The sequence below is a fragment of the Vicia villosa genome, linkage group LG4 (assembly GCF_029867415.1).
Source record: "Vicia villosa cultivar HV-30 ecotype Madison, WI linkage group LG4, Vvil1.0, whole genome shotgun sequence".
Classification (NCBI taxonomy): domain Eukaryota; kingdom Viridiplantae; phylum Streptophyta; class Magnoliopsida; order Fabales; family Fabaceae; genus Vicia; species Vicia villosa.
The window spans coordinates 68,670,364-68,695,847 of record NC_081183.1 but is presented as its reverse complement, the minus strand read 5'-3'; the positions used below and the strand labels follow the sequence as shown (position 1 = coordinate 68,695,847).

General features: G+C 38.7%; 1 protein-coding gene and 1 non-coding gene across 2 annotated transcripts; one reads left to right on the top strand and one right to left on the bottom strand.

Annotated features, from left to right (window-relative positions):
- Positions 1-5,954: 5,954 nt before the first annotated feature.
- Positions 5,955-6,061, bottom strand: LOC131600856 (small nucleolar RNA R71). Its single transcript, XR_009283460.1, has one exon. It is a non-coding gene; the product is annotated as a small nucleolar RNA R71 (small nucleolar RNA).
- Positions 6,062-6,067: 6 nt separating this feature from the next.
- On the top strand, positions 6,068-7,162 carry LOC131597338 (uncharacterized). Its single transcript, XM_058870043.1, has 2 exons — positions 6,068-6,622; positions 6,767-7,162. Exons 1-2 carry the CDS (start codon positions 6,068-6,070, stop codon positions 7,160-7,162), a joined length of 951 nt encoding a protein of 316 aa, XP_058726026.1.
- Positions 7,163-25,484: the final 18,322 nt, after the last annotated feature.

Sequence of the window (25,484 nt, the reverse complement as noted above, 5' to 3'; positions counted from 1 at the left end):
AGCCTTAAGTTTAAAGGCTTGCATGGAGTCCATAGGTAAGTACCATCCCCACTAAAGTTTAGTTGGCTCAACCTGTCCTAAATAAAGGTCGGGTTTTAGGGAGCTCATATCACGGATCTTTCTCGAAAGCATTATCTCAGCCAACACTCGAACGGTTGACCGAAAACATCTTGAAAGATTGATCTCAATGAGTGTAGCATCGAGTATCAACCAGCTTCGGTCAGGATTCCAAAGCTAGCCATGTCGCTACTTCTTAATAGGCCAAAGTCAAGTTCAACTAGGGTTCTAAGGGCAAATTAGTGCTCAATGACACTACATGGTAGCCTAATGTCTCCTCAATCATGTTCAAGGGCCATCAGAACAAACCAAAGCGTCGCACTAATGGTGGCCACCAGATCAACCATATCGGGACGAGCCGTATAGTCTCCTTGGTCTATTGCCACATACCTAAGGTATCTCGAGATTCGGGTTAGAATCTTTCACTCATAAACAATCCCAAACAAACCCTTAAAATAAATCACACAAACAAACAATTAAAAACATTTATAATGAACTAAGCCCTAAGGTAAACCCCTCTTAAAGAATCCTCAACAGAGTCGCCAGTTCTGTAACTCGGTGGGAGAATTGACTTTTAATTTTATTCACAAACAGATGTTGCGGTGAGCAAGAGTCGCCACCGACTTTTATTTTGTCCAATTATGGAAAGGTATAAAAGTACAGGAAAGACCTTTTTAGGAAAAGACTTGAGTTCGGGGGGTAAGTTATGAAAAGGGAAGGTGTTAGCACCCTTTTCATCCGTAGTTATCTACGGGCTCTTAGTTTGCTTAGCTCGTTTTGTTTTGTTTGAAAAGCTTAAAAAAAAGCATAGTGTGTGAGTGTGTTAGATTCGAATACTTTATCTTAGATTAGCGAGCTAACGATTAAATTTTAAACTCTTTCCACTCCCTACTTTACTAACACACGCAGATATATATTGCAGGAAAGTAAAAGCAGAAATATAGAATCCTAACTATTACAGGGCTTCGGGAAGGGGATTACAACAAAAAACTTGCGGGAAAATAAAGTGCGAAAAATGAAAAAAAAAAGTCCTAATTAACTATTACAATTAAAATTGCAAATTCTAAATGTCCATAAAATGCGAGAGTCTCAGTACCCAGTGGTACCTCGCAATCAACAAAAAAACGTCAGTACGAGTATATAAAGTAATGCATAATTAAAAAATGATAAAAGATAATGTGAAAAATACTAATCAAAATTAACTGAAGAAAATTAGAAATAGACATATTAAATGCTAAAAAATGGAAAATTAAACAACATATTTTTGGAGTTTTAATAATAGCGAAAAATAAAATCTATCAAAGCGTGTTTTTTGGTATTTTTAATATGAATTAAAACAATAAAAAAATTGAAGAGAAATTAAAACAACAAATAAATATGGGCTCAAAACATAAATGGGGGAGGTGTAATCATAGGGAATTCGCTGGGTTTCATAGTGATTAGGCCCAACAACATTGAACCAACAGCCAGGCAAGGGGGTATGGTCCGCAGAAAATAGGGTGCAGTAGCAAAATCGAGTTGGGCTTATCAGCTTGGCCCAAGGTAACAAATAAACTTCACCAAAAAATGAGACAGCGCTAGACTAAGGGTGCATATAGAATTCAGGATTGGGCTTTAACATTAATGGGTCCACATTAAAATTAAAAGAAAAAAAACCCTAAAACTAAAAATGGGAAAACGTTTGCCTCCCTCTCTCAACTTGCTTTTGTTCTCTGTTCTCAATCCAGTTCTTTCTCAAAACAACAAACAAGAACAAACATCTATTCCAGTATTCAACCATAACGAGCCAACAACAATCATCACAAATAACTTCACACAAGCATGATTGTCGATTCGTTACAAAAGTGATAAAAAAGAGTATGTACCGATTGGGGTTTCGACGTTGACGAGCTCCGTGCGAAGCTAATGAAGTTGAACGTTTGAAGCAGAGTTGAAGATGATGCGCTGCATTTCTGAAATCCTCACCGATCTGGTTCATTGCTCCGAATTATTATGTCAATTTTGATGTTTGAATCATCTTCAAGTTCATAAAAGTCTATTTCAAGTGTGAACAATATTCTTAAGGATTATGACTTGAGTTTCAGAAAGTTTCTATCTAGAGGTATAGGCAGAAGTCAGCTAGCCTCTATGATATATGGTGTAAGTGGAAACAAGAGAATAGGCATAGGCTATGAGGGTGAAACCCCATATAAACTTGAACTTGTTGATGAGATGATTATCACATACAAACCTTTGTATGATCAGTTCAAGTATGGCCATTCTCATGATATTAGGCACACTTCACACGCTAAGAGTTTCCACATAACACACACCAAGAAATATGTTGCTACACAATCTAGAAAATCTTATGTTAAACCTCATGCTAAATCTCAGTTCAACCTGAACTTGAGAAGGACTAACCCAAAAGGACCCAAAAGAATGTGGGTAACTAAGGAAAAGATAATTCCTGTTGCAGATCTCCTTCAAGGCTCAAAAGACAAAGGCAAACATGTCAAGGTACCTGGACTCTGGGTGCTCACGATACATGACGGGAAGAAGGTCTATGTTCCAAGACCTGGAACTTAAATCTGCTGGAGAAGTAAAGTTTGGAGGGAACCAGAAGGGCAAGATCATTGGCTCTAGAACCATATGCATTGGTAATTCTCCCTCTATAACTAATGTTCTTTTAGTAGATGGATTAGCTCATAACTTATTATCCATAAGTCAATTAAGTGACAATGGTTATGACATAATCTTCAATCAAGAGTCTTGTAAAGCTATTAGTCAAAAGGATGACTCAATCCTATTTACAGGCAAGAGAAAGAACAACATTTATAAGATTGATCTTTCTGATCTTAAGAATCAAAAGGTTACTTGCCTTATGTCTGTTAGTGAAGAGCAGTGGGTCTGGCACAGAAGATTAGGTCATGCTAGTTTGAGAAAGATTTCTCAGATTAACAAACTTAATCTGGTCAGAGGACTCCCTAATCTGAAATATAAATCAGATGCTCTTTGCGAAGCATGTCAGAAAGGGAAGTTTTCGAAACTTGCATTCAAATCTAAAAATGTTATCTCTTCCTCTAGGCCGCTAGAACTTCTGCAGATTGATCTTTTTGGCCCAGTCAAAACATCAACAATCAGAGGGAAGAAATATGGATTAGTCATCGTAGACGACTATAGAAGATGGACATGGGTAAAGTTCTTGAAACACAAGGATGAGTCACATACTGTGTTCTTTGACTTCTGCACTCAGATTCAATCTGAGAAAGAATGCAAAATCATAAAGGTCAGAAGTGATCATGGTGGTGAATTTGAGAACAGATTCTTTGAAATTTATTTCAAAGAAAATGGTATTGCCCATGATTTCTCTTGTCATAAAAATCCACAGCAAAATGGAGTTGTAGAACGAAAGAATAGGACTCTACAAGAAATGGCCAGAACCATGATAAATGAAACCAATATGGCTAAGCATTTCTGGGCAGAAGCAATTAACACTGCATGTTATATTCAGAATAGAATCTCCATAAGACCTATTCTTAATAAGACTCCTTATGAATTGTGGAAGAACATAAAGCCCAACATTTCTTATTTCCATCTCTTTGGATGTATATGCTATATTCTGAATACTAAAGATCATCTGTATAAGTTTGATTCTAAAGCTCATAAGTGTTTTCTACTTGGACATTCTGAACGCTCAAAAGTCTACAGAGTATACAATATTGAAACTCTGGTAGTTGAAGAATCAATCAATATCAAATTTGATGATAAGCTTGGTCTTGAAAAGCCAAAGTGATAACACGAAAACGTATCGTATATTTAGCTTAATTTACATGCATTATTATCTTATTTTATTTCGATTTTATTATTTTATTTTGTATTATGCCGGTATTTCTATTTGTTTTCAGGAATTTATTTAATCGGAGCTCTCAAAAGAAATAATCGGAAAAAGGAGCTAAAATGAAGAGAAATTGCTTAAAAGGACAGTTAAATAAGGAGGTGCAAATAACAAGAAGAAAAAGGCCCAGAATGCAAGAAGCCCAACGCGCACAGGAAGTGGAGCACGTGACGTGGGGCACATTGAAGTGCCTGTCGGTCGGCACATACCCCCTCCTGCCGGTCGACACCCCCCTGAATATTAGTGTGTGACGTTAGTCACACACCCAGGCCCAGAAGTGACTTTGTTTTCACGCTCTGCCATTTTCTCCTCCGAAAGAACTGGAATTGAGACGAACAAACTCAAGACCAAGAATTTGAGGCAGCTCTATAAATACCCATCAAGACTAATTAAGAGGGTGACGAACTTTAACCTAGTGCCGTTTATTTTTCTTCTGCAATTTTATTTTCTTCCCGAACCAATACTCTGCAATAGTTTTCCACACCGGAACACTATTGCGTTTCAATTTCTTTCAAGCTCCAGATTTTAGTTTTAGATTCAGTTTATTTTCTGCAATTGAATTTTGTTCCGGATTCAAGGATTGGTACTTCAAGATTATTCATTACAGTCTTGCTATATTAATCCAGGTTCATTTATTAGCTTTAATTAATATTCTCTGTTTATGTTAATTTATAGAATTATGCCCGAAATATTATTTATTTGCTATGCTTATTTTGTTCCGTCTATTAAAATAATGTCCGACTAAATACTTTTTACCGGTATGTAAGGTCACATAACCGAGGGAATCGAGTAATACTTTCGACGTATTTTATTAATGAAATTTATTTATCTGGTATTAATTTCTAATGCTTAATTCAACTGTTTTGTAACGAGAGTTAAAAACAATAGAAGTTAGGATCAATAAAAACGAGAGTTTGAGATTTTAACTGGACAGTAGGAATTAAACATTAACCTTAAATACAGCGAGAGCGCTTTAAGGTTAATTAGACTTCATCGGTTTTCAAAAATCATTTTAAACTTTATTTGATACAGCGAGAGCGCTCGCTTAGGTTTAATAATGAGATCGTAATCAATAAACACGAGAGTGTGAGAGGAATGTTTTTAAACAAGTGATTTCTACAGAAAGAGTATTTTAAATTACGATTCACGTCGATAGTTTACTAGATCCCCGACGTCCGACCATTACATACCGATAATATTCCCGCTTATTTAATAAAATTGTATTCCTTTTACTTCCCCGTGTGATCATAATCAATCAGATATTAGCCTTAGATTTACGTAGTAGCGATTAACTACATTAGGTCGATTCTTAGTCCCTGTGGGTTCAATATCTTTTAAAACTACGCGATAGACTGTGCACTTGCAATCATAATCACAGACACACCCCATTTTGTCGCGATCAAGTTTTTGGCGCCGTTGTCGAGGACTAATTTAGTCGATAATCGTAATTAACTGTTACGTTGTAGAGACTAAGGCAACTTAATTACTCTAATTCCCTTTGTGCATGCCAAGTACTCGCTCTCGAAGTGAAGACTTAGTGTTGCCAATTCCCGAACCGGAGCATTCTATCACCGTATCACGTCGATTACGACGATCTCGCACTATTGTTCCTAATCCTCCTTCTGAACTAGTTGAAGAATCAACCATGGGAGAACAACTGCGTCCTCTCAAATCTTACGCTATTACTTCGCAAGCTGAACCACACAATAGCATCGTCGCCCCTGCTATTGAGGCAAACAATTTCGGGCTAAAATTGTCTTTGTTGTCAGCAGTACAACAAAACTAATTTTCTGGAAATTCGATGGAAGACCCTAACTTTCATTTATCAGTGTTTCTGCAATAAGCAGACACTGTAAAAGCAAATGGTGTCAGTTTGGAAGCTATCCGACTACACTTGTTTCCTTTTTCACTGAGGGATAGAGCTAGAGCTTGGCTCCAGTCTTTACCCGCTAATTCTGTCACGACCTGGAATGAACTTAAGAGAGTCTTCCTGGCACGTTATTTTCCACCTAGTAAGACCGCCATGCTAAGAGCCTAAATCAATGGGTTTAGACAAAAAGACAATGAGTCCTTATTCGAAGCATGGGAGAGATACAAGGACATGCTTAGACTCTGTCCACATGACGATTTAGAATAATGGCCAATACGAGACTTACAATTGACGCCGCCGCCGCAGGTGGCGCACTGATGGATAAAGAATATGTCGATGCTTACGCACTTATTAAGAGTATGGCTCAAAACCATTATCAATGGGGAAGCGAGAGAGCTCAGTCAGAGAAAACTTTTGGAGAGAAATCTTCAACGAAGAGTGGTATGTACGAGATAAGTAACCTCGACCGCGTTAACGCCAAAGTTGACGCCCTAACTCCGAAGATCGAAAACCTCATTGTAGCACCTGTAGCCGCAGTGGCTGCTGTTTCCCCAAATTGTGAAATATGCGGGATGTCTGGACATGCTGCCCCCGAGTGCCATCTTTTGACAAGAGTTTCCCCCGAACCAGTAAACTATGCTCAAGGAAACCCTTACTCAAACACATATAACCCAGGATGGAAGAATCACCCTAACTTCTCGTATAAGAACAATAATGCTTTGTACACACCTGGTCAAGCACCTAGTGTACCACCTGGATATCAAAAGGCACCCTTCGCTGCTCCTAACATCCCCAGGAAGTCTAACTTAAAAGTAATGATGGTAAATTTCATAGCCACTCAAACTCAGACTAATAAGGATTTCCTAAACCAAAACGTGCACACTAATGAGCAAATCAGACAATTAGCGACTAAAGTAGACGCGTTGGCCACTCACAATAAGATGCTTGAGACACAAATCTCCTAGGTGGCACAACAACAAGCACCTACTGCCGCACCTCCTGGGACATTTCCTGGACAACCACAACCTAACCCAAAAGGACATGCTCATGCTATTATTCTGCGAAGTGGTAGAGAGATGGACGAACCGACTGACCCTAGGTTTAAAAACCCTGCTATGTTCCAAAGCCCTAGTAAGACAACTGAGGAGGAAAGTAGACCCAAGGATAAACCAAGTGATACGAAAGAGAAAGAGGACAAGGAAGGCGAGACGGAGGAAAAAGAGGCGCCATACATACCTCTACCCCCTTATAAACCACCTATCCCGTACCCTCAAAGATTCGAGAAATCTAAAAGCATAGGGCAGTTTAAGAAATTTGTCGAACTTCTTAAACAGTTGAACATTACAATTCCGTTTACATAAGCCATTACCCAAATGCCCTCATATGCTAAGTTCCTAAAAGAAATCCTATCGAATAAAAAGAAATTAGAAGACAACGAGACCGTAACACTCACTGCCGAATGTAGTGCTATAATTCAAAATAAAATGCCACATAAGCTGAAAGACCCGGGAAGTTTCTCCATACCTTGCAATATAGGAAAATTTGTCATAGACAAAGCTCTGTGTAACTTAGGAGCTAGTATTAGCCTAATGCCTTTGTCTATCTGCGAGAAACTAAACATGGGAGACCTATGACCAACAAAGATGTCAGTACAACTTGCAGACCGATCTGTCAAGTATCCTGTAGGTATTCTTGAAAACGTACCCGTCCGTATCGGACAATTCTACATTCCTACAAATTTCATAATTATGGACATAAAGGAAGACGTCAATACTCCTGTAATCTTAGGAAGACCTTTTCTAGCTACTGCTGGAGCTATTATAGACATAAAGAAAGGCAAGCTGACATTCGAAGTAGGTGAGGAGAAGGTCGAGTTTATTTTAACAGAATTCCTTCAAGCCCCAACTATAGAAGACACATGTTACTTGGTGGATGTTATTGATGGATGTGTAAGAGAGATAGGATTATGGGAAGAATCTTACTCTGAAGTTATAAAGATTCCGATGCCCCTAATTTTCGAAGATGACAATTGGCGTCTGGAATATCGAGACGATAGTTTAAGCGAATGCTTAACTTTAACACCCAACCCTATGCCTTGCCCTAAGAAACCAACCTTGGACCTTAAACCATTACCCAAGACTCTAAGGTATGAATACCTAGACGACGAGCTCAAAAGACTAGTAATAGTCAATGCAGAGCTAGGAGCCACAGAGACCGAAAAGCTATTACAAGTGTTAAGGAAGTATCCATCTGTGTTAGGATATAACATTGCTGATCTGAAAGGAATAAGTCCTTCCATATGTATGCATCGCATCATGTTGGAAGAAGATTGCAAAAACTCTAGGGAACATCAAAGAAGGATTAAACCTATCCTGAGCACAATAGTTAAAGATGAAGTTACTAAACTTCTAAATGCAGGAATTATATATCCAATCTCTGATAGTCAGTGGGTAAGTCCGGTCCATTATGTACCAAAGAAGGGAGGCATAACAGTTACCGTAAATAAGTTAGGCGAATCTATCGCCGAAAGAAAAGTGACTGGAGCAAGGATGTGTATCGACTATCGTAAGTTAAACAAAGCCACAAGGAAAGACCATTTCCCACTTCCCTTTATTGACCAAATGCTCGAACGTTTAGCAAAACATTCATATTACTGCTACCTGGATGGTTGCTCAGGATTCTTTCAAATCCCAATTCACCCTGATGACCAAGAGAAAACAACCTTCACGTGCCCTTATGGAACATTCGCTTATAGACGGATGTCGTTCGGATTATGCAACGCCCCTGCGACATTTCAGAGATGCATGATGTCAATTTTCGCTGATTACATAGATAACATCATGGAAGTCTTTATGGACGACTTCTCTGTATGTGGGGAGGATTTCGAAGGATGCCTCTCAAATCTAGAAAAAGTATTGGACCGATGTGTACAAGTTAACCTCGTCCTAAACTGGGAAAAGTGTCACTTTATGGTTAAACAAGGGATTGTACTTGGACATGTGGTCTCCGAAAGAGGAATTGAAGTCGATAAAGCAAAGATCGAAGTAATAGAGAATCTCCAACCCCCAAAAACAGTTAGAGAAATACGAAGCTTCTTAGGACACGCAGGTTTCTATCGAAGATTTATAAAGGACTTTTCTAAGATCTCTAAACCTCTGACCAGCCTCTTAATGAAAGAAGTTAAGTTTAATTTCAACGATGAATGTTTAGAATCCTTTGAAGTACTAAAGACATCCCTTATATCCGCACCCATAATGCAACCACCCGACTGGAATTTACCGTTTGAAATTATGTGTGATGCAAGCGACTATGCTGTAGGAGCAGTCTTAGGCCAAAGGAAAGATAAGAAACTCCACGCAATATACTATGCAAGTAGGACCTTAGACCCTGTGCAAATGAATTACGCCACTACCGAAAAGGAACTCTTGGCCGTGGTCTTCACGTTAGATAAGTTTCGTTCCTATCTGATAGGAGCAAAGATAATAATAGTTTACACCGACCATGCAGCCATTAGGTATATACTAGCTAAACAGGATGCAAAACCTAAACTATTAAGGTGGATCCTACTACTACAAGAATTTGATTTGGAAATCAAAGATAAAAAGGGAACCGAAAACGTTGTAGCCGACCATTTATCTAGGATGGAAGGTATTAAGACAGAAGAAACACCAATCAACGATGATTTCCCTTATGAACGCTTAATAGCACATTTAGAATCCGAAAGAGACACATTGGAACAACCTAAAGCGTAAACCGAAGCCGTTAAGACACTAAGCACCGAAACCACACTACCATGGTATGCTGATTTTGTCAACTACCTAGCGGCGAGAGTGCTTCCACCTGACATGACATATCAACAAAAGAAGAAGCTCTTCCATGACCTTAAACAGTACTATTGGGATGAACCCTTGCTATTCAAGAGAGGCGCTGATGGGATATTTCGCCGATGTGTTCCGGAAGAAGAGATAGAAAGTATAATACATCATTTCCATGATGCCCCCTATGGTGGGCATGCAAGCACATCAAAGACATGTGCTAAGATTCTGCAAGCCGGTCTCTTTTGGCCCAACATGTGGAAGGATGTCCACATCGCTGTTAGAAATTGCGACCGATGTCAGCGCACTGGAAACATATCTAGGCGAGATGAAAAGCCGCAAAAGGGCATTTTAGAAGTAGAAATCTTTGATGTGTGTGGAATAGATTTTATGGGACCCTTCCCATCTTCCTTTGGAAATAACTACATACTTGTCGCAGTCGATTACGTATCTAAATGGATAGAAGTTGTAGCCTCACCCACAAATGATGCACAAGTAGTGATTAAGCTGTTCAAAAATATAATATTTCCGAGGTTTGGTGTACCAAGATTAGTTATTAGCGACGGAGGATCCCACTTCATATCTAGAATTTTCGAAAAACTCTTAGTAAAGTATGGAGTCCGACACCGTGTAGCAACACCTTACCCCCCACAAACGAGTGGACAAGTTGAAGTCTCGAATAGACAAATTAAGCAAATTCTTGAAAGGACTATTGCCACATCTAGGAAGGATTGGTCAACTAAGTTACACGAAGCACTGTGGGCGTATAGAACCGCCTACAAGACACTAATAGGGACCACTCCCTTCAAATTAGTATATGGTAAATCTTGTCATTTACCGGTAGAACTAGAGCATAAAGCCTACTGGGCTATAAAAACTTTAAACTTAAGTTACACCGCCGCAGACGAAAGGAGGCTATTAGATATTAACGAGTTGGAGGAAATTAGATTGGATGCTTACGAGAATGCTAGGATTTACAAAGAAAAAACAAAGAAGTGGCACGATAAACGCATCTCTAGGAAGGAATTCAATGAAGGAGATGTGGTGCTACTATTCAATTCTCGACTTAAGCTCTTTCCAGGAAAACTTCGTTTAAGATGGTCTGGTCCATTCGAAGTTACCAAAGTATATCCAAGTGGCACTGTCGAAATTAAAGGAAAATCGAGCGATAGCTTCATTGTAAATGGGAAGGATTAAAACATTACCATATTGTTGAAAACAAACACTACACTGATAGTCTTAAGCTCGTAGAGTTAATCGTCGAGTCGAAGAACTAACCATCGATTCATCGAGCTTGCGACGTTAAACAAAGCGCTTTCGTGGGAGACAACCCACCTTTTAACTTTAAATTTCTTTTAAATTATTTTAATTTTAAATGTTTTATTAAAATTTATCTTCTTTTCTATCTGCATTCTATTTTCAAAATACTAACTCTTTTTGTTTTAAATCATACTAACTTAAAAATTTTCTTTCTGATTTTAAAAACTTCCAGGGTACTAACCTCTTTTCTGACTTTAGAGATGGATTTCACCGATGACATGGTAGTTACTTTTGGGAGTGAGGATCAGCAGAGACGATATGAGATTTTGGCACAGCGTGAGATGGGTCTCACCGCTTTCTCGCATGATGCGACTCTGACAGTTCTAGGTATCCGGGAAAGTGTGCACTTTATGCTTCATCAGATTGGATGGGAGGATCTCCTTACCACCCGTACACCCACTTTCTGCAACCTGACCTTAGAGTTTCTGACTTCCCTCCGATATGAGCCTAGACTTGGAGTAGGATTCAACAGAGGAAGAGTTTCATTCAGGATTTTTGGATTCACCTACCGCTTCACCACCCGTCAGTTGGCCGAGTTACTAGGATTTCCTAAAGGCATGGATGCCTTAATGGAAGTCGATGATGAGTACTTCCCTGATAACATAGTTGACTACTTTTGGAGTACCATATCTGGTAGAAACCAGAATGATCTACGACTCTCTTCAGAAATCCACAATCCCGCCATTAGGTATTTCCACATGATACTAGCTTTCACACTTTTTGGAAAACCTCTGTGCGATACCTCGGTGACTAAGGATGAGTTAGGCATTATGATGTGTGTCTTCTAAGCCAGACCAGTTATGGGAGTATCATTTATGCTTGCTAGGATGGCCACTCTGGCCCAAGATACCATTGGTCCTATCCTTGTAGGTGGTCTTGTCACTAAGATCGCCCGTGCCCTATCTTTGAGAGGCCCACTTGCTAGATTGATTCCTTATGGAGGATTCAAATCCATGGACATGGAGTTTTGCTTCAACAAGAGTCTGATTAGCAACTACGAGTCACCACCTTATCATCTTCTCGTGAACTATGAGCCCGTTAATCATTTTGCTTTGCCTTGCATTAGGTTCACAAGTGTTCACAAGAAAGAAAATTGGATTTATGACTTGGAAGGACAAGGTGAAAATGATTTCGAGGAAGAAGAAAGTGATCCGAGGACACCAACTGGCTACCATGACATTGATACTACACCAAATGAGGATGTGCATATGGTTGACCACGCTGCTGCTATTGAGACCCTTCGGAACGACGTTGATGTACTTCGTACCCATTTAGGGAGACTCCGAGGAGATTTCCACGGATTTATGGATTTGGTCACGGCAAATCTCGATAGTTTTTATCAGCACTTTCAGTCCATCCCGGCTCCGAAAAGTGGCTAATTGAAGACCGCTAATTTTGATTTCTAACTCTTACATTTAGACAATGAGGACATCATCTAGTTTAAGTGTGGGGGAAGGAAATGTTAGTTAGGATTTATCGCATTAGTAGTTTTAATTTTCAGTTTTTCAATTTTTCAGTTTTTAATTAGTTAGTATTTCTATTTTTAAGAACAAATTTTAATTTTGAGTTTTTGATTTTAATAAAATTCAGTATTTTCTTTATTCTGTTTTTACTTTTCTGCTTAATTTCATTTGCTAAGTCTGTGTGTGTGCATCACAAATTTTGTTTCTGCTATGTGCTAATGTCTGTGTTCATTCACTGCTATAGTTAGTAAATAAATATTGCTGATACTATATATGTGGAACACAACAAAATATCAGTCTGCTACTTATGCTTTATTATGATACTGCTATACTGATATATACCTTTACTCTACTCTGCTACTGTTATAAAAATTACACTAGTATAGGATAGAATTATAATATGCTACTGATACTATTATGTGCACCCAATTTAAATACTTTGACTACTAGTAAAAGATATTTTTACAAATTTATGTTGGTCCACTAAGAATACATGCATTTTGGTCAAAAAAGCAACGAAAGGAATCTCTGCAACACTGAACACGCTGCACACACGCATATGCATGTACATGCATGCCTGCCAACGGTCAGAGGGGGCCCTACGTCGGCCGTCCCAACCCCCCTTCTGCCGTCTGTCACCTTCCCTTTAAATGCAGAGATGCATTTGTTTCGTTTCCACACAAGAAGCAACCAATTTCTCCTCTGCTCAAACTTCTCAGTGCTAAATCAATTCCCATTTTCATCTTCAATTCAAACATACCCTTAATTTCCATTCAATAGTCAGTCAATCTATTTTCAACCTTCACACCACTATATTATCCCACTGCCACAAACAGAACCACAAGCATTTTTCTGCTATTTCTCCTACAATTTTCTTTCACACTTCCTGCAGAAAAATTATCATGGCCAACCTCAACAACCAAAACGAAGACGAGTTTCCTGATGTCATTTTCCGGAACGGAGAAGCGGGAGAAATTCAACGAAACCGATACCGAAGTTTCTCTCAAAGAGGGGCGGTATCATCAAGATTCGCCCATATCGAAAGCTTGCGAAGTTTGGGGCTGTTCGAAACCGGTGTGCGAATATTGCTCAATAAAACGGGTTTATCATTTGTAAGCACACTAGACTTCCCCACATACGAGGCGTTAACCTTGGAGTTCCTAAGCTCGTATATTTACAACACACCCATCGACGCTTCTCATAACCTTATCAGAACCGCTACTTTCTGACTATTCAACCGAGAGTACACCATGAATCAAGAAAATTTAAGCGTGACCTTTGGATTTCGTGTTGAGGGAGTCAACTATAGAATTCCGCCCGAGCTTGACTGGCAAAGAACCTCAAATGATATTTGGCGTCGAATATCCGATAACGAAAATGTCGCTCCTGACATGCGCTTCTCTTTGCAAATTCATAATCCGGTTATGCATTACTTCCACCGCATTTTAGCAAATACTATTTTCGGAAGAACCAACAACAACAAAGTCAATGGTAAGGAGTTATACTTCTTTTATTGTGCTTTTGCCAATCATCGGATCAATGCCAGCACTTTCCTTATGTCTCACATTCAAGCTCTCGTATCAAGAGAAGGAAACGCACCGTTCTGTGTAGGATGGCTTGTCACTGGTATAGCTCGAGCCCTCGACATGAATGATAGGCTTGAAAATCTACCTTCTCTACCACCCGTTTTTGTGGATATCAATAACTGCAGAGCTGGTCGCCTTATCAAATCAAGACCAGACGGAAGATACAACCTCATGGTACAAAACAGGGAAATTCGCAGTGTTATACTGCCAAACAGCGAGATCACTAGGATAGACCACAGAGACAACTGGATCTATGATCCCGATGCACTTGCTCCTAGTGAGAACGTAGTGGATAATCAAAATGATGCAGATAATGTGGATGAGGTTGAACAAGAAATGGATCAAGGAGAGCCCCAGCCTGATGAAAACCCCCAACCCAATCCTGAAAATGTTGCTAGACCATCTGAACCTCAACCCCGGAGAAGGAATCAACCAATCACACTGGATGATGTGTATAGAGAGATGATACGCAACCACGAGGAAGAAACTCAGTGTCATCAAAGGATTGAGGCGGGTCAGAACGAAATGATGACGCTGATGCGTCAAATGCAAAGAGATCAACAGGTTATGCGTACTGGAATGATCGAAGCATTGCAAACCTCACTGAAGAAATGCATTGCTTGACATATTGTGTTGAAGGCTTGCATGAGTATGTGTACCATGCTGGGATAGTTCCGCCTAGAGACGACGATGAAGGTCGGAGAGGAGGAAAAGCACGAACCCGAGGCCGAGCACGAGGAAGAGGAAACGAGTAGTGAGTTTTCACTGTTTCTACCACACAAAGTCGCATTGAGGACAACACAACGTTTAAGTGTGGGGGAGAAGCTCGCTGCTTTTCTAATTATTGTCAGTAGATTTTAATTCCTAGTATTTAATTTCCAGTATTTTTAGTTATTCCCTTAAAAAAAATTAGTTTCTTGACATTACAATCCATGTACTCTAAGCTTAATATATGCGAGTATCTTTCCGTTTGTTGAATTCTCCGCCTACTTGAACCATAAACCTTTATTTTATATGCATAGCCTGACACGCTCGAAAAGTACCAAGATATACAATTTAAGATATGTTAGAACCGAAACACTATTAAACAAAATTGCTATAGTCTTGACACTCTAGAACTCCGATTTATGCAAGATTCAATTTAAGTACCTATTATTTCAAAGTCTTTAACCTCTAGCTTTAAAGTAGCTTCGAGTAGTTTATTCAGCAGTCGGCACCGTCTTAAACACAAACTACGTAGGGAGCCGATGAATATAAGTGAATGATCCTGAAAAATTTTCAGTAAAAAATTTAAAAGATTACACTAACTAAGCTAGATGACCCTCACCCGGTCATTTAACCCAGAGGATGTATATCTCGCGAACAATAAAGAAACCTATTGTCAGTTGGTTCAAAAGTATCTGGTATTGAACTTGGTAGGGCAAATTACGGTTCGATCCCCCGCAGCTTACATTTGGTTAAAGAAGTGGGTACCACAGAAATGTGCCAGAACCCCGTGCTAATAAGGATCAGAGTCACTAACCGGTTACTCTACTATGTGCGTGTGAAGATAAAGGGCTTAATGTGATTGCGCTCGAATGAAAACAAGCAAAATCTAGCGAAAGGGTCTAGATGAGCTGTAATAGCATGATTTGAATTGGTCTGCATAAGCTGGAGTTGTCTAGTGTCGCCATTGTGTCTTTAGTGTTCATATGAGCTTCTGTGTCTCTAGCAAAGTACCACCGCGATCGAGTACAGATTGGGATGATTGTCATGCATGTGTAAAACCTTTTTTTTCTTTGATTGTTTGCTTGAGGGCAAGCAAAGTTCAAGTGTAGGGGAGTTTGATAACACGAAAATGTATCGTATATTTAGCTTAATTTACATGCATTATTATCTTATTTTATTTCGATTTTATTATTTTATTTTTTATTATGCCGGTATTTCTATTTGTTTTCAGGAATTTATTTAATCGGAGCTCGCAAAAGAAATAGTCGGAAAAAGGAGCTAAAATGAAGAGAAATTGCTTAAAAGGACACTTAAATAAGGAGGTGCAAATAAAAAGAAGAAAAAGGCCCAGAATGCAAGAAGCCCAACGCGCACAGGAAGTGGAGCACGTGACGTGGGGCATATTGAAGTGCCTGCCGGTCGACACATACCCCCTCCTGCCGGTCGACACCCTCCTGAATATTAGTGTGTGACGTTAGTCACACACCCAGGCCTAGAAGAGACTCTGTTTTCACGCTCCGCCATTTTCTCCTCCGAAAGAACTAGAACTGAGACGAAACAAACTCAAGACCAAGAATCTGAGGCAGCTCTATAAATACCCATCAAGACTAATTGAGAGGGCGACGAACTTTAACCTAGTGCCGTTTATTTTTCTTCTGCAATTTTATTTTCTTCCCGAACCAATACTCTGCAATCGTTTTCCACACCGGAACACTATTGCGTTTCAATTTCTTTCAGGCTCCAGATTTTAGTTTTAGATTCAATTTATTTTCTGCAATTGAATTTTGTTCCGGATTCAATAGTCTTGCTATATTAATCCAGGTTCATTTATTAGCTTTAATTAATATTCTCTGTTTATGTTAATTTATAGAATTATGCCCGAAATATTATTTATCTGCTATGCTTATTATGTTCCGTCTATTAAAATAATGTCCGACTAAATACTTTTTATCGGTATGTAAGGTCACATAACCGAGGGAATCGAGTAATACTTTCGACGTATTTTATTAATGAAATTTATTTATCTGGTATTAATTTCTAATGCTTAATTCAACTGTTTTGTAACGAGAGTTAAAAACAATAGAAGTTAGGATCAATAAAAACGAGTTTGAGATTTTAACTGGACAGTAGGAATTAAACATTAACCTTAAATACAACGAGAGCGCTTTAAGGTTAATTAGACTTCATCGGTTTTCAAAAATTATTTTAAACTTTATTTGATACAGCGAGAGCGCTCACTTAGATTTAATAATGAGATCGTAATCAATAAACACGAGAGTGTGAGAGGAAGGTTTTTAAACAAGTGATTTCTACAGAAAGAGTATTTTAAATTACGATTCACATCGATAGTTTACTAGATCCCCGACGTCCGACCATTACATACCGATAATATTCCCGCTTATTTAATAAAATTGTATTCCTTTTACTTCCCCGTGTGATCATAATCAATCAGATATTAGCCTTAGATTTACGTAGTAGCGATTAACTACATTAGGTCGATTCTTAGTCCCTGTGGGTTCGATATCTTTTAAAACTACGCGATAGACTGTGCACTTGCAATCATAATCACAGACACACCCCATTTTGTCGCGATCACAAAGCAGTTTGAGAATTTTGCAGATATAGAAATCTCTAACTCAGATCAAGAAGAACCCAGAAGCAAAGTTTCAGAAGATTAAGTTACAGCTTCTTTAGAGAATCTCATAATATCTGAAGAGCCAACACCCAGAAGATCTTCTAGACTCAATTCTGCTCATTCAGAAGATGTTATCATTGGAAAGAAAGATGATCCCATCAGAACAAGAGCATTCCTTAAGAACAATGCATAATGTCAATTTGGTCTAGTATCTCTGATCGAGCCAACTTTTGTTGATCAAGCTCTGGAAGATGCTGACTGGATAATTGCCATGCAAGAAGAACTAAATCAGTTTACAAGGAATAACGTTTGGGATCTGGTTCCAAGACATAGAAGATATTGATAATGTAGACACCTCCAGTTCACATAGAAGATATTGATAATGTAGACACCTCTAGTTTACATTCTACCTCTGACCTTCCCCCTCAGAAACGACCATCGCCTTCTGAACTTCCACCCTCTTCCACCACCACTAAAAGAAACCGTCCACTTCATTCTGAAGCAACTCTTAACCCCCAACCTTTATCTGTTGTCTTTCCACAAATTCCTTCTGAAAATATCTTTTCAACCTCCTCCATTCCTTCTGCAATCTCACCATTAAATGACCCTTCAACCACCTCCACATCAGATTCATCATCCTCTCTATCCTCTTCAACCACCTCTATTTTGTTCTCTAGAGAACCTGAACCCTATTACATTCTTAACCCAGACTCTCCTATCACCCATGTCAGAATCAACCCTCCAAAACCCTCTGTTGATACTTATTTTGAATTAATAAGTATAAGGTCGGACAGGGTTAGATGCTCTGAAGGTTGCTCATGACTCCAAGCTGGATCATGTAGCTGCTGGGAAGCTCTGGAGAGCTTTTGGTAGGGAAATTCAGGCTGGCTTTCTGGATCTTCAGAAAGACTGCTTAGCTGCTGCTCCTGGTCCTTCTGGGTTCTTTTTGGAGTATGATGATGGAAGATACTACCATCCCAACACCAACTGGAAGCCTCTGGAATAAAAGAAGTTTGTTGATGAGTTGGAAAAAGAAAATCCTCTAGAAATTGTTGTGTGGAAGCCACATCCATACAAAGTTCTGACTGGAGATTTTCAGGCTTTGTTCAACTGGATGAAGAACACTTTGAAGGAACTCCAACAGAATCAAGTTGCCTTGGCTAGTCGTCTGGACAAGCAAGATAACACAAATGCTGAGATCAGAACTTGGATGAAGAACCAAGAAGAAACCACCAAGAAGCAAGCTGAAGACACTTCTGAGATTAAGAACCTTCTGGCCGCCTTAGCCTCTAGGTTTACCCAGTAGTAATCTGTCTTGTGTCTTAGTTAGTTTTCTTTGTTTATGCATCTGCTTGTCTACATCTGCTTCTGTATTATCTTATCTTCTGATTAATCAATGAAATATCTTTTTCTTTCTTCACTCTGTGTGTCTTTCATCTGAATCTTTTATGCTTTTTGATGTTATGACAAAAAGGGGGAGAAATGTGATAATTGAATTGATTTATAATATCAGTTGTTGGGCTTAAGTCTAAACTCATTCCTAACAATTATTTGCAAGTTTTCTATCTTTGATAGTTTTTGTAGGAATGTGATATTCTGGATAAAGCTCAATATGAGAAGAAAATACATGGGGAAAAGCAATTCTAAAGCTCTTAAAGATTTGAAGCAAGCTTAGTGCTCTGAAGCTTCAAGTCCAGAAGCAAGAAATGTTGTGATCAAACCTAGAAGCTCTAATACAAGAAGTCTCAAATTCTGATGGATCAGATACATAGAAGACTGAAGATATAAGAGCTCTGATACAAGTGATCACAAAGAGAAATTCAAAGCTCTGAAGCTGTCCAATGGAAGCTCTGAAGAGAATCTCTGAATGTTCTGAAGTTCTAAGTTCAACGTGAAAGTCTCAACTGAAACGGAAAAATACTCAGGGAAGTCTTTTATTTATAAATTCTTCTAGTATTAATTTTAGAGGGAGATTGTTAATCTCAGGGGGAGACATATTCACACACTCTGAATTATATGCTTATGCTTTATCTGTGTAATTGTCTTTGTTCATCTGATATTCTGGGTACAAATTCATATCAATTATATATGTTTTTGTCATCATCAAAAAGGGGGAGATTGTTAGAACAAGAAATGTTCTGATCAATATTCTTAGTTTTGATGATAATATTAAGTATGAATTTTGTATAAGACAATATGGTACTCTAATCCTTTACATTTTCCATTTCAGAAATATATAAAGAGTATGCACAAATCAGCGTTCAGAAGCACTTGTTAGAACAAGATTTGTTCTGATCAATATTCTTAGTTTTGATGATAACAAGGATATGAATTTTGTGTGAGATAATGTGGTACTCTAATACATTGCAATTTCCCTTTCAGGAAATATATAAAGAGTATGCACAAATCAGCGCTCAGAAGCTTTGACTCAGAAGGTTCAGCATGCAACATCAGAACATGGTCTGGCAAGACATCAGAAGTTGGTCAAGGCAGAATCAGAACATGGGTCTATGGAAGCATCAGAAGAACTTGAGTTCAGAAGCAGAAGCACTAAAGTTCTCATGGTATCACGCTCAGAAGCACTTCAAGGTCAGAAGACAAGAAGATGCTATGCACCAAGCTGTTTGACTCTGATGATATTCAAACGTTATATACACAAACATCAGATCAGAAGAAAGTACAGGTGGAAGGCTACATTGACTGACAAAAGGAACGTTGGAAGCTATTAAAGGCAACGTCAGTAGACACAGCGTGAACAAGGCTCGAGGTAGTTGACAAAAGCGTGAAACATTAAATGCAATGCTGCACGGAATACGCAAAGCATTAAATGCTCCCAACGGTCATCTTCTCAAGTGCCTATAAATATGAAGTTATGATGAGAAGCAAGGTGGACAATTTCTGTGAATATTAACTTGCTAAAACGCTGTTCAAATCAAAGCTCTCAAATTTCATCTTCATCAAAGCTCACTACATTGCTGTTGTAATATATTAGTGAGATTAAGCTTAAACGTTAAGAGAAATATCACTGTTGTGATTATAGCTTTTCAGAAGCATTTGTAAAACTCTTATTTGATTACATTGATTTGTAAGTAACTAGAGTGATCAAGTGTTGATCAGGATACTCTAGGAAGTCTTAGCTAGTGTCTAAGCAGTTGTAATTAGAGTGATCACGTGGTGGTCAGGATACTCTAAGAAAGTCTTAGCTTGTGTCTAAGCATTTGTTCCTGGAGTGATCAGGTTGTGATCAGGATACTCTAGAAGACTTAGTCGCGGACTAAGTGGAAAACCATTGTAATCTGTTACGATTAGTGGATCAAATCCTCAGGTGAGGTAAATCACTCCGTGGGGGTGGACTGGAGTAGTTTAGTTAACAACGAACCAGGATAAAAATAACTGTGCAAATTGTTTTTATCGTTCAAGTTTTTAGACTACACTTATTCAAACCCCCCCCCCTTTCTAAGTGTTTTTCTATCCTTCAATTGGCATCAGAGCGCTGATTCTAAGGTGCAAGCACTTAACCGTGTTTAGAAAAGATTCAGGAAGAGAAAAACGCTTCAGTAAAAGATGGCTGGTGAAATTCCAACAAATCCATCTGCATCTACATCTGGCTCTGCTGAGCAATACAATGGTAACAATGGTTATACTAGACCACCAGTATTTGATGGTGAAAACTTTGAATACTGGAAAGATAAACTGGAAAGTTACCTTGGTCTAGATGGTGAACTATGGGATCTTCTGATGGATGGTTACAAACATCCAGTGAAAGCTAGTGGCGTAAGGCTTACAAGGCAAGAAATGGATGATGATCAGAAGAAGATTTTCAAGAATCATCATAAATGTAGGACTGTTTTGCTGAATGCTATCTCTCATGCTGAGTATGAGAAGATATCTAACAGGGAAATTGCCCATGATATATATGAGTCATTGAAAATGACCCATGAGGGAAATGCTCAAGTCAAGGAGACTAAAGCTCTTGCTCTAATCCAGAAATATGAAGCCTTCAAGATGGAGGATGATGAAAACATTGAGAAGATGTTCTCAAGATTTCAAACGCTAACTGCTGGATTAAGATTTCTGGATAAAGGCTACACCAAGGCTGATCATGTAAAGAAGATTATCATAAGCTTACCCAGAAGATGGGGTCCAATGGTAACAGCATTCAAGATTGCAAAGAATCTGAATGAAGTTTCTTTGGAAGAGCTTATCAGTTCCTTGAGAAGCCATGAAATAGAGCTGGATGCAAACGAGCCTCAGAAGAAAGGTAAGTCTATTGCGTTAAAATCAAATGTTAAAAAATGTACTAACGCTTTTCAGGCTAGAGAAGAAGATCCTGAAGAATCAGAATCTGAAGAAGAAGATGAACTGTCCATGATCTCCAGAAGGGTAAACCAACTCTGGAAGAGCAAGCAAAGGAAGTTCAGAGGCTTCAGAAGTTCAAAGAGATTTGAACGAGGAGAATCTTCTGGTGGCAGAAGATCTGACAAGAAGAAGGTTGTCTGCTATGAGTGCAATGAGCCTGGACATTACAAGAACGAGTGTCCAAAACTTCAGAAGGAGAATCCCAAGAATAAGTTTCATAAGAAGAAAGGTCTTATGGCAACATGGGATGATTCTGAATCAGAATCAGAATCAGAATCAGACTCTGAAGGAGAGCAAGCCAACTTCGCGCTGATGGCTACAGAAGATGATGGATATGAATCTACATCAGAATCAGATTCTGAAGAGGTATTTTCTGAACTATCTAGAGAAGAGTTAGTTTCCAGTTTAACAGAACTTCTGGAACTCAAGGCTCATCTTAGCATCAAATACAAAAAGCTGAAGAAGCAGTTTGAATTTGAAACTAAGAAGCTAGAAGTGGAAAATTCTGAACCGAAGGAAAAAGTTTTAAATCTATCCAAAGATAGTGGATCTCCTTCTGAAACAGAAAAATCCATTCCTAGCATGAATCATATTCTGAAAGAATATGACTCGAGCTTCAGAAAGTTCTTATCTAGAAGTATTGGCAGAAGTCATCTTGCTTCTATGATATATGGTGTTTCTGGAAACAGAAGGTTTGGCTTTGGCTATGAGGGTGATTCCTCACATAAATTTGAACCTATTGATGATCTGAAGATCACATACAAGCCATTGTATGATCAGTTCAAATATGGCCATGCACATGATATTAGACTCACTTCACATGCACAGAGTTTTAACACTGTTCACACCAAGAAGCATGTGACACATCCTAAGAAATATCATGCTGACAAACCTAAAGAATATCATGCTGTTCCTCCTGTTAAATATTTTGCTAAACCCAAGTTCAATCAGAACTTGAGGAGAACTAACAAGAAAGGACCCAAGAAATTGTGGGTACCTAAGGAGAAGATAATTTCTGTTGCAGATATCCTTGGCGGCAAAGAGGACAAAAAGCAAAATTTCATGGTACCTGGACTCTGGATGCTTGCGACACATGACGGGAAGAAGGTCTACATTCCAAGACCTGGTGCTTAAGCCAGGTGGAGAAGTCAAGTTTGAAGGAGATCAGAAGGGCAAAATCATTGGCTCTGGAACCATAAGTCTTGGTAACTCTCCTTCCATAACTAATGTACTTCTTGTAGAAGGATTAACGCATAACTTATTGTCCATAAGTCAATTAAGTGACAATGGTTATGATATAATCTTCAATCAAAAGTCTTGCAAGGCTGTAAGTCAGAAGGATGGCTCAATCCTATTTACAGGCAAGAGAAAGAACAACATTTATAAGATTGATCTTTCTGATCTTGAGAAGCAGAAGGTGACTTGTCTTATGTCTGTTTCTGAGGAGCAATGGGTCTGGCACAGAAGATTAGGACATGCTAGTTTGAGAAAGATTTCTCAGATTAACAAACTAAATCTGGTCAGAGGACTCCCAAATCTGAAATACAAATCAGATGCTCTTTGTGAAGCATGTCAGAAGGGCAAGTTCTCCAAACTTGCATTCAAGTCTAAGAATGTTGTGTCTACCTCAAGGCCGTTAGAACTCTTGCACATTGATCTGTTTGGCCCAGTCAAAACAGCATCTGTCAGAGGGAAGAAATATGGATTAGTCATCGTAGATGATTATAGCCGCTGGACATGGGTAAAGTTCTTAAAACACAAGGATGATTCTCATTCAGTGTTCTTTGAATTCTGCACTCAGATCCAATCTGAGAAAGAGTGCAAAATCATAAAGGTTAGAAGTGATCATGGTGGTGAATTTGAGAACAAATTCTTTGAGGAGTTATTCAAAGAAAATGGTATTGCCCATGATTTCTCTTGCCCTAGAACTCCACAGCAAAATGGAGTTGTAGAGCGAAAGAATAGGACTCTACAAGAAATGGCCAGAACCATGATCAATGAAACCAATATGGCTAAGCATTTCTGGGCAGAAGCAATAAACAATGCGTGTTATATTCAGAATAGAATCTCTATCAGACCTATTGTAAATAAGACTCCTTATGAACTGTGGAAGAACAGAAAGCCCAACATTTCTTATTTCCATCCTTTTGGATGTGTATGTTTTATTCTGAATACTAAAGATCATCTTGGTAAGTTTGATTCTAAAGCACAAAAGTGTTTCCTTCTTGGATATTCTGAACGCTCTAAAGGCTACAGAGTATACAATACTGAAACATTGATTGTAGAAGAATCAATCAATATCATGTTTGATGATAAGCTTGGTCTTGAAAAACCAAAGCAGTTTGAGAATTTTGCAGATTTTGATATTGATATATCAGAAGCAGTAGAACCAAGAAGCAAAGCTGGAGAAGCTGATAGTCTCAGAAGCAATGGATCAGAAGATCAAGTTGCTGCATCGTTAGAGAATCTCAGGATTTCTGAAGAGCCAACAGTCAGAAGATCACCCAGACTTGCATCAGCTCATTTAGAAGATGTGATCCTTGGGAAGAAAGACGATCCCATCAGAACAAGGGCATTCCTTAAGAACAATGCAGAATGTGAATTAGGTCTTGTTTCTTTGATCGAGCCAACTTCTGTTGATCAAGCTCTAGAAGATCCAGACTGGATAATTGCCATGCAAGAAGAACTCAATCAGTTTACAAGGAATGATGTATGGGACTTGGTTCCTAGACCAAAAGGATTTAACATCATCGGCACTAAGTGGGTATTCAGAAACAAGCTAAGCGAGAAGGGAGAAGTGGTAAGAAACAAAGCCAGATTGGTTGCTCAAGGTTATAGTTAGCAAGAAGGGATTGACTACACAGAAACCTTTGCACCAGTGGCCAGGTTAGAATCTATTCGTCTATTAATTTCTTTTGCCACTCAACATAACATCACTCTTTATCAGATGGATGTCAAGAGTGCCTTCTTAAATGGTTATATAGATGAAGAAGTTTATGTCCATCAACCTCCTGGTTTTGAAGACTCCAAGTCTCCAAATCATGTTTTTAAATTAAAGAAATCATTATACGGATTGAAGCAAGCTCCGAGAGCTTGGTATGAACGTTTAAGTTCTTTCCTTCTGGAAAATGGTTTCACTAGAGGAAAAGTGGACACTACTCTCTTTTGTAAAACCTTTAAAAAGGATATTTTAATATGTCAAATATATGTTGATGATATCATCTTTGGAACATCTAATTCTACACTTGGAAAGGAGTTTGCTGAGTCTATGCAGGCTGAATTTGAAATGAGCATGATGGGAGAACTCAAGTATTTCCTTGGGATTCAAATCAACCAAACTTCTGATGGAACCTATGTTCATCAAACGAAGTATGTGAAAGAACTTCTGAAGAAGTTTAATCTCTCTGAAAGTAAAGAAGCCAAAACTCCTATGCATCTAACATGTATCCTAGGTAAGGATGAGGTAAGTAAGAAGGTAGATCAGAAGTTGTACAGAGGTATGATTGGATCTCTTCTATACCTAACTGCTTCTAGACCTGACATTCTCTTCAGTGTTTGTTTGTGTGCTAGATTCCAAGCAGATCCGAGAGAATCTCATTTAACCGCGGTTAAGAGAATTCTGAGGTATCTGAAAGGTACTACTAATGTTGGTTTAGTTTACAGAAGATCCAAAGATTACAACTTAGTAGGATTCTGTGATGCTGACTATGCTGGAGATAGAATAGAAAGAAAGAGCACTTCTGGAAGTTGTCAATTTCTTGGAAGTCATCTGATCTCATGGTACAGCAAGAAGCAAG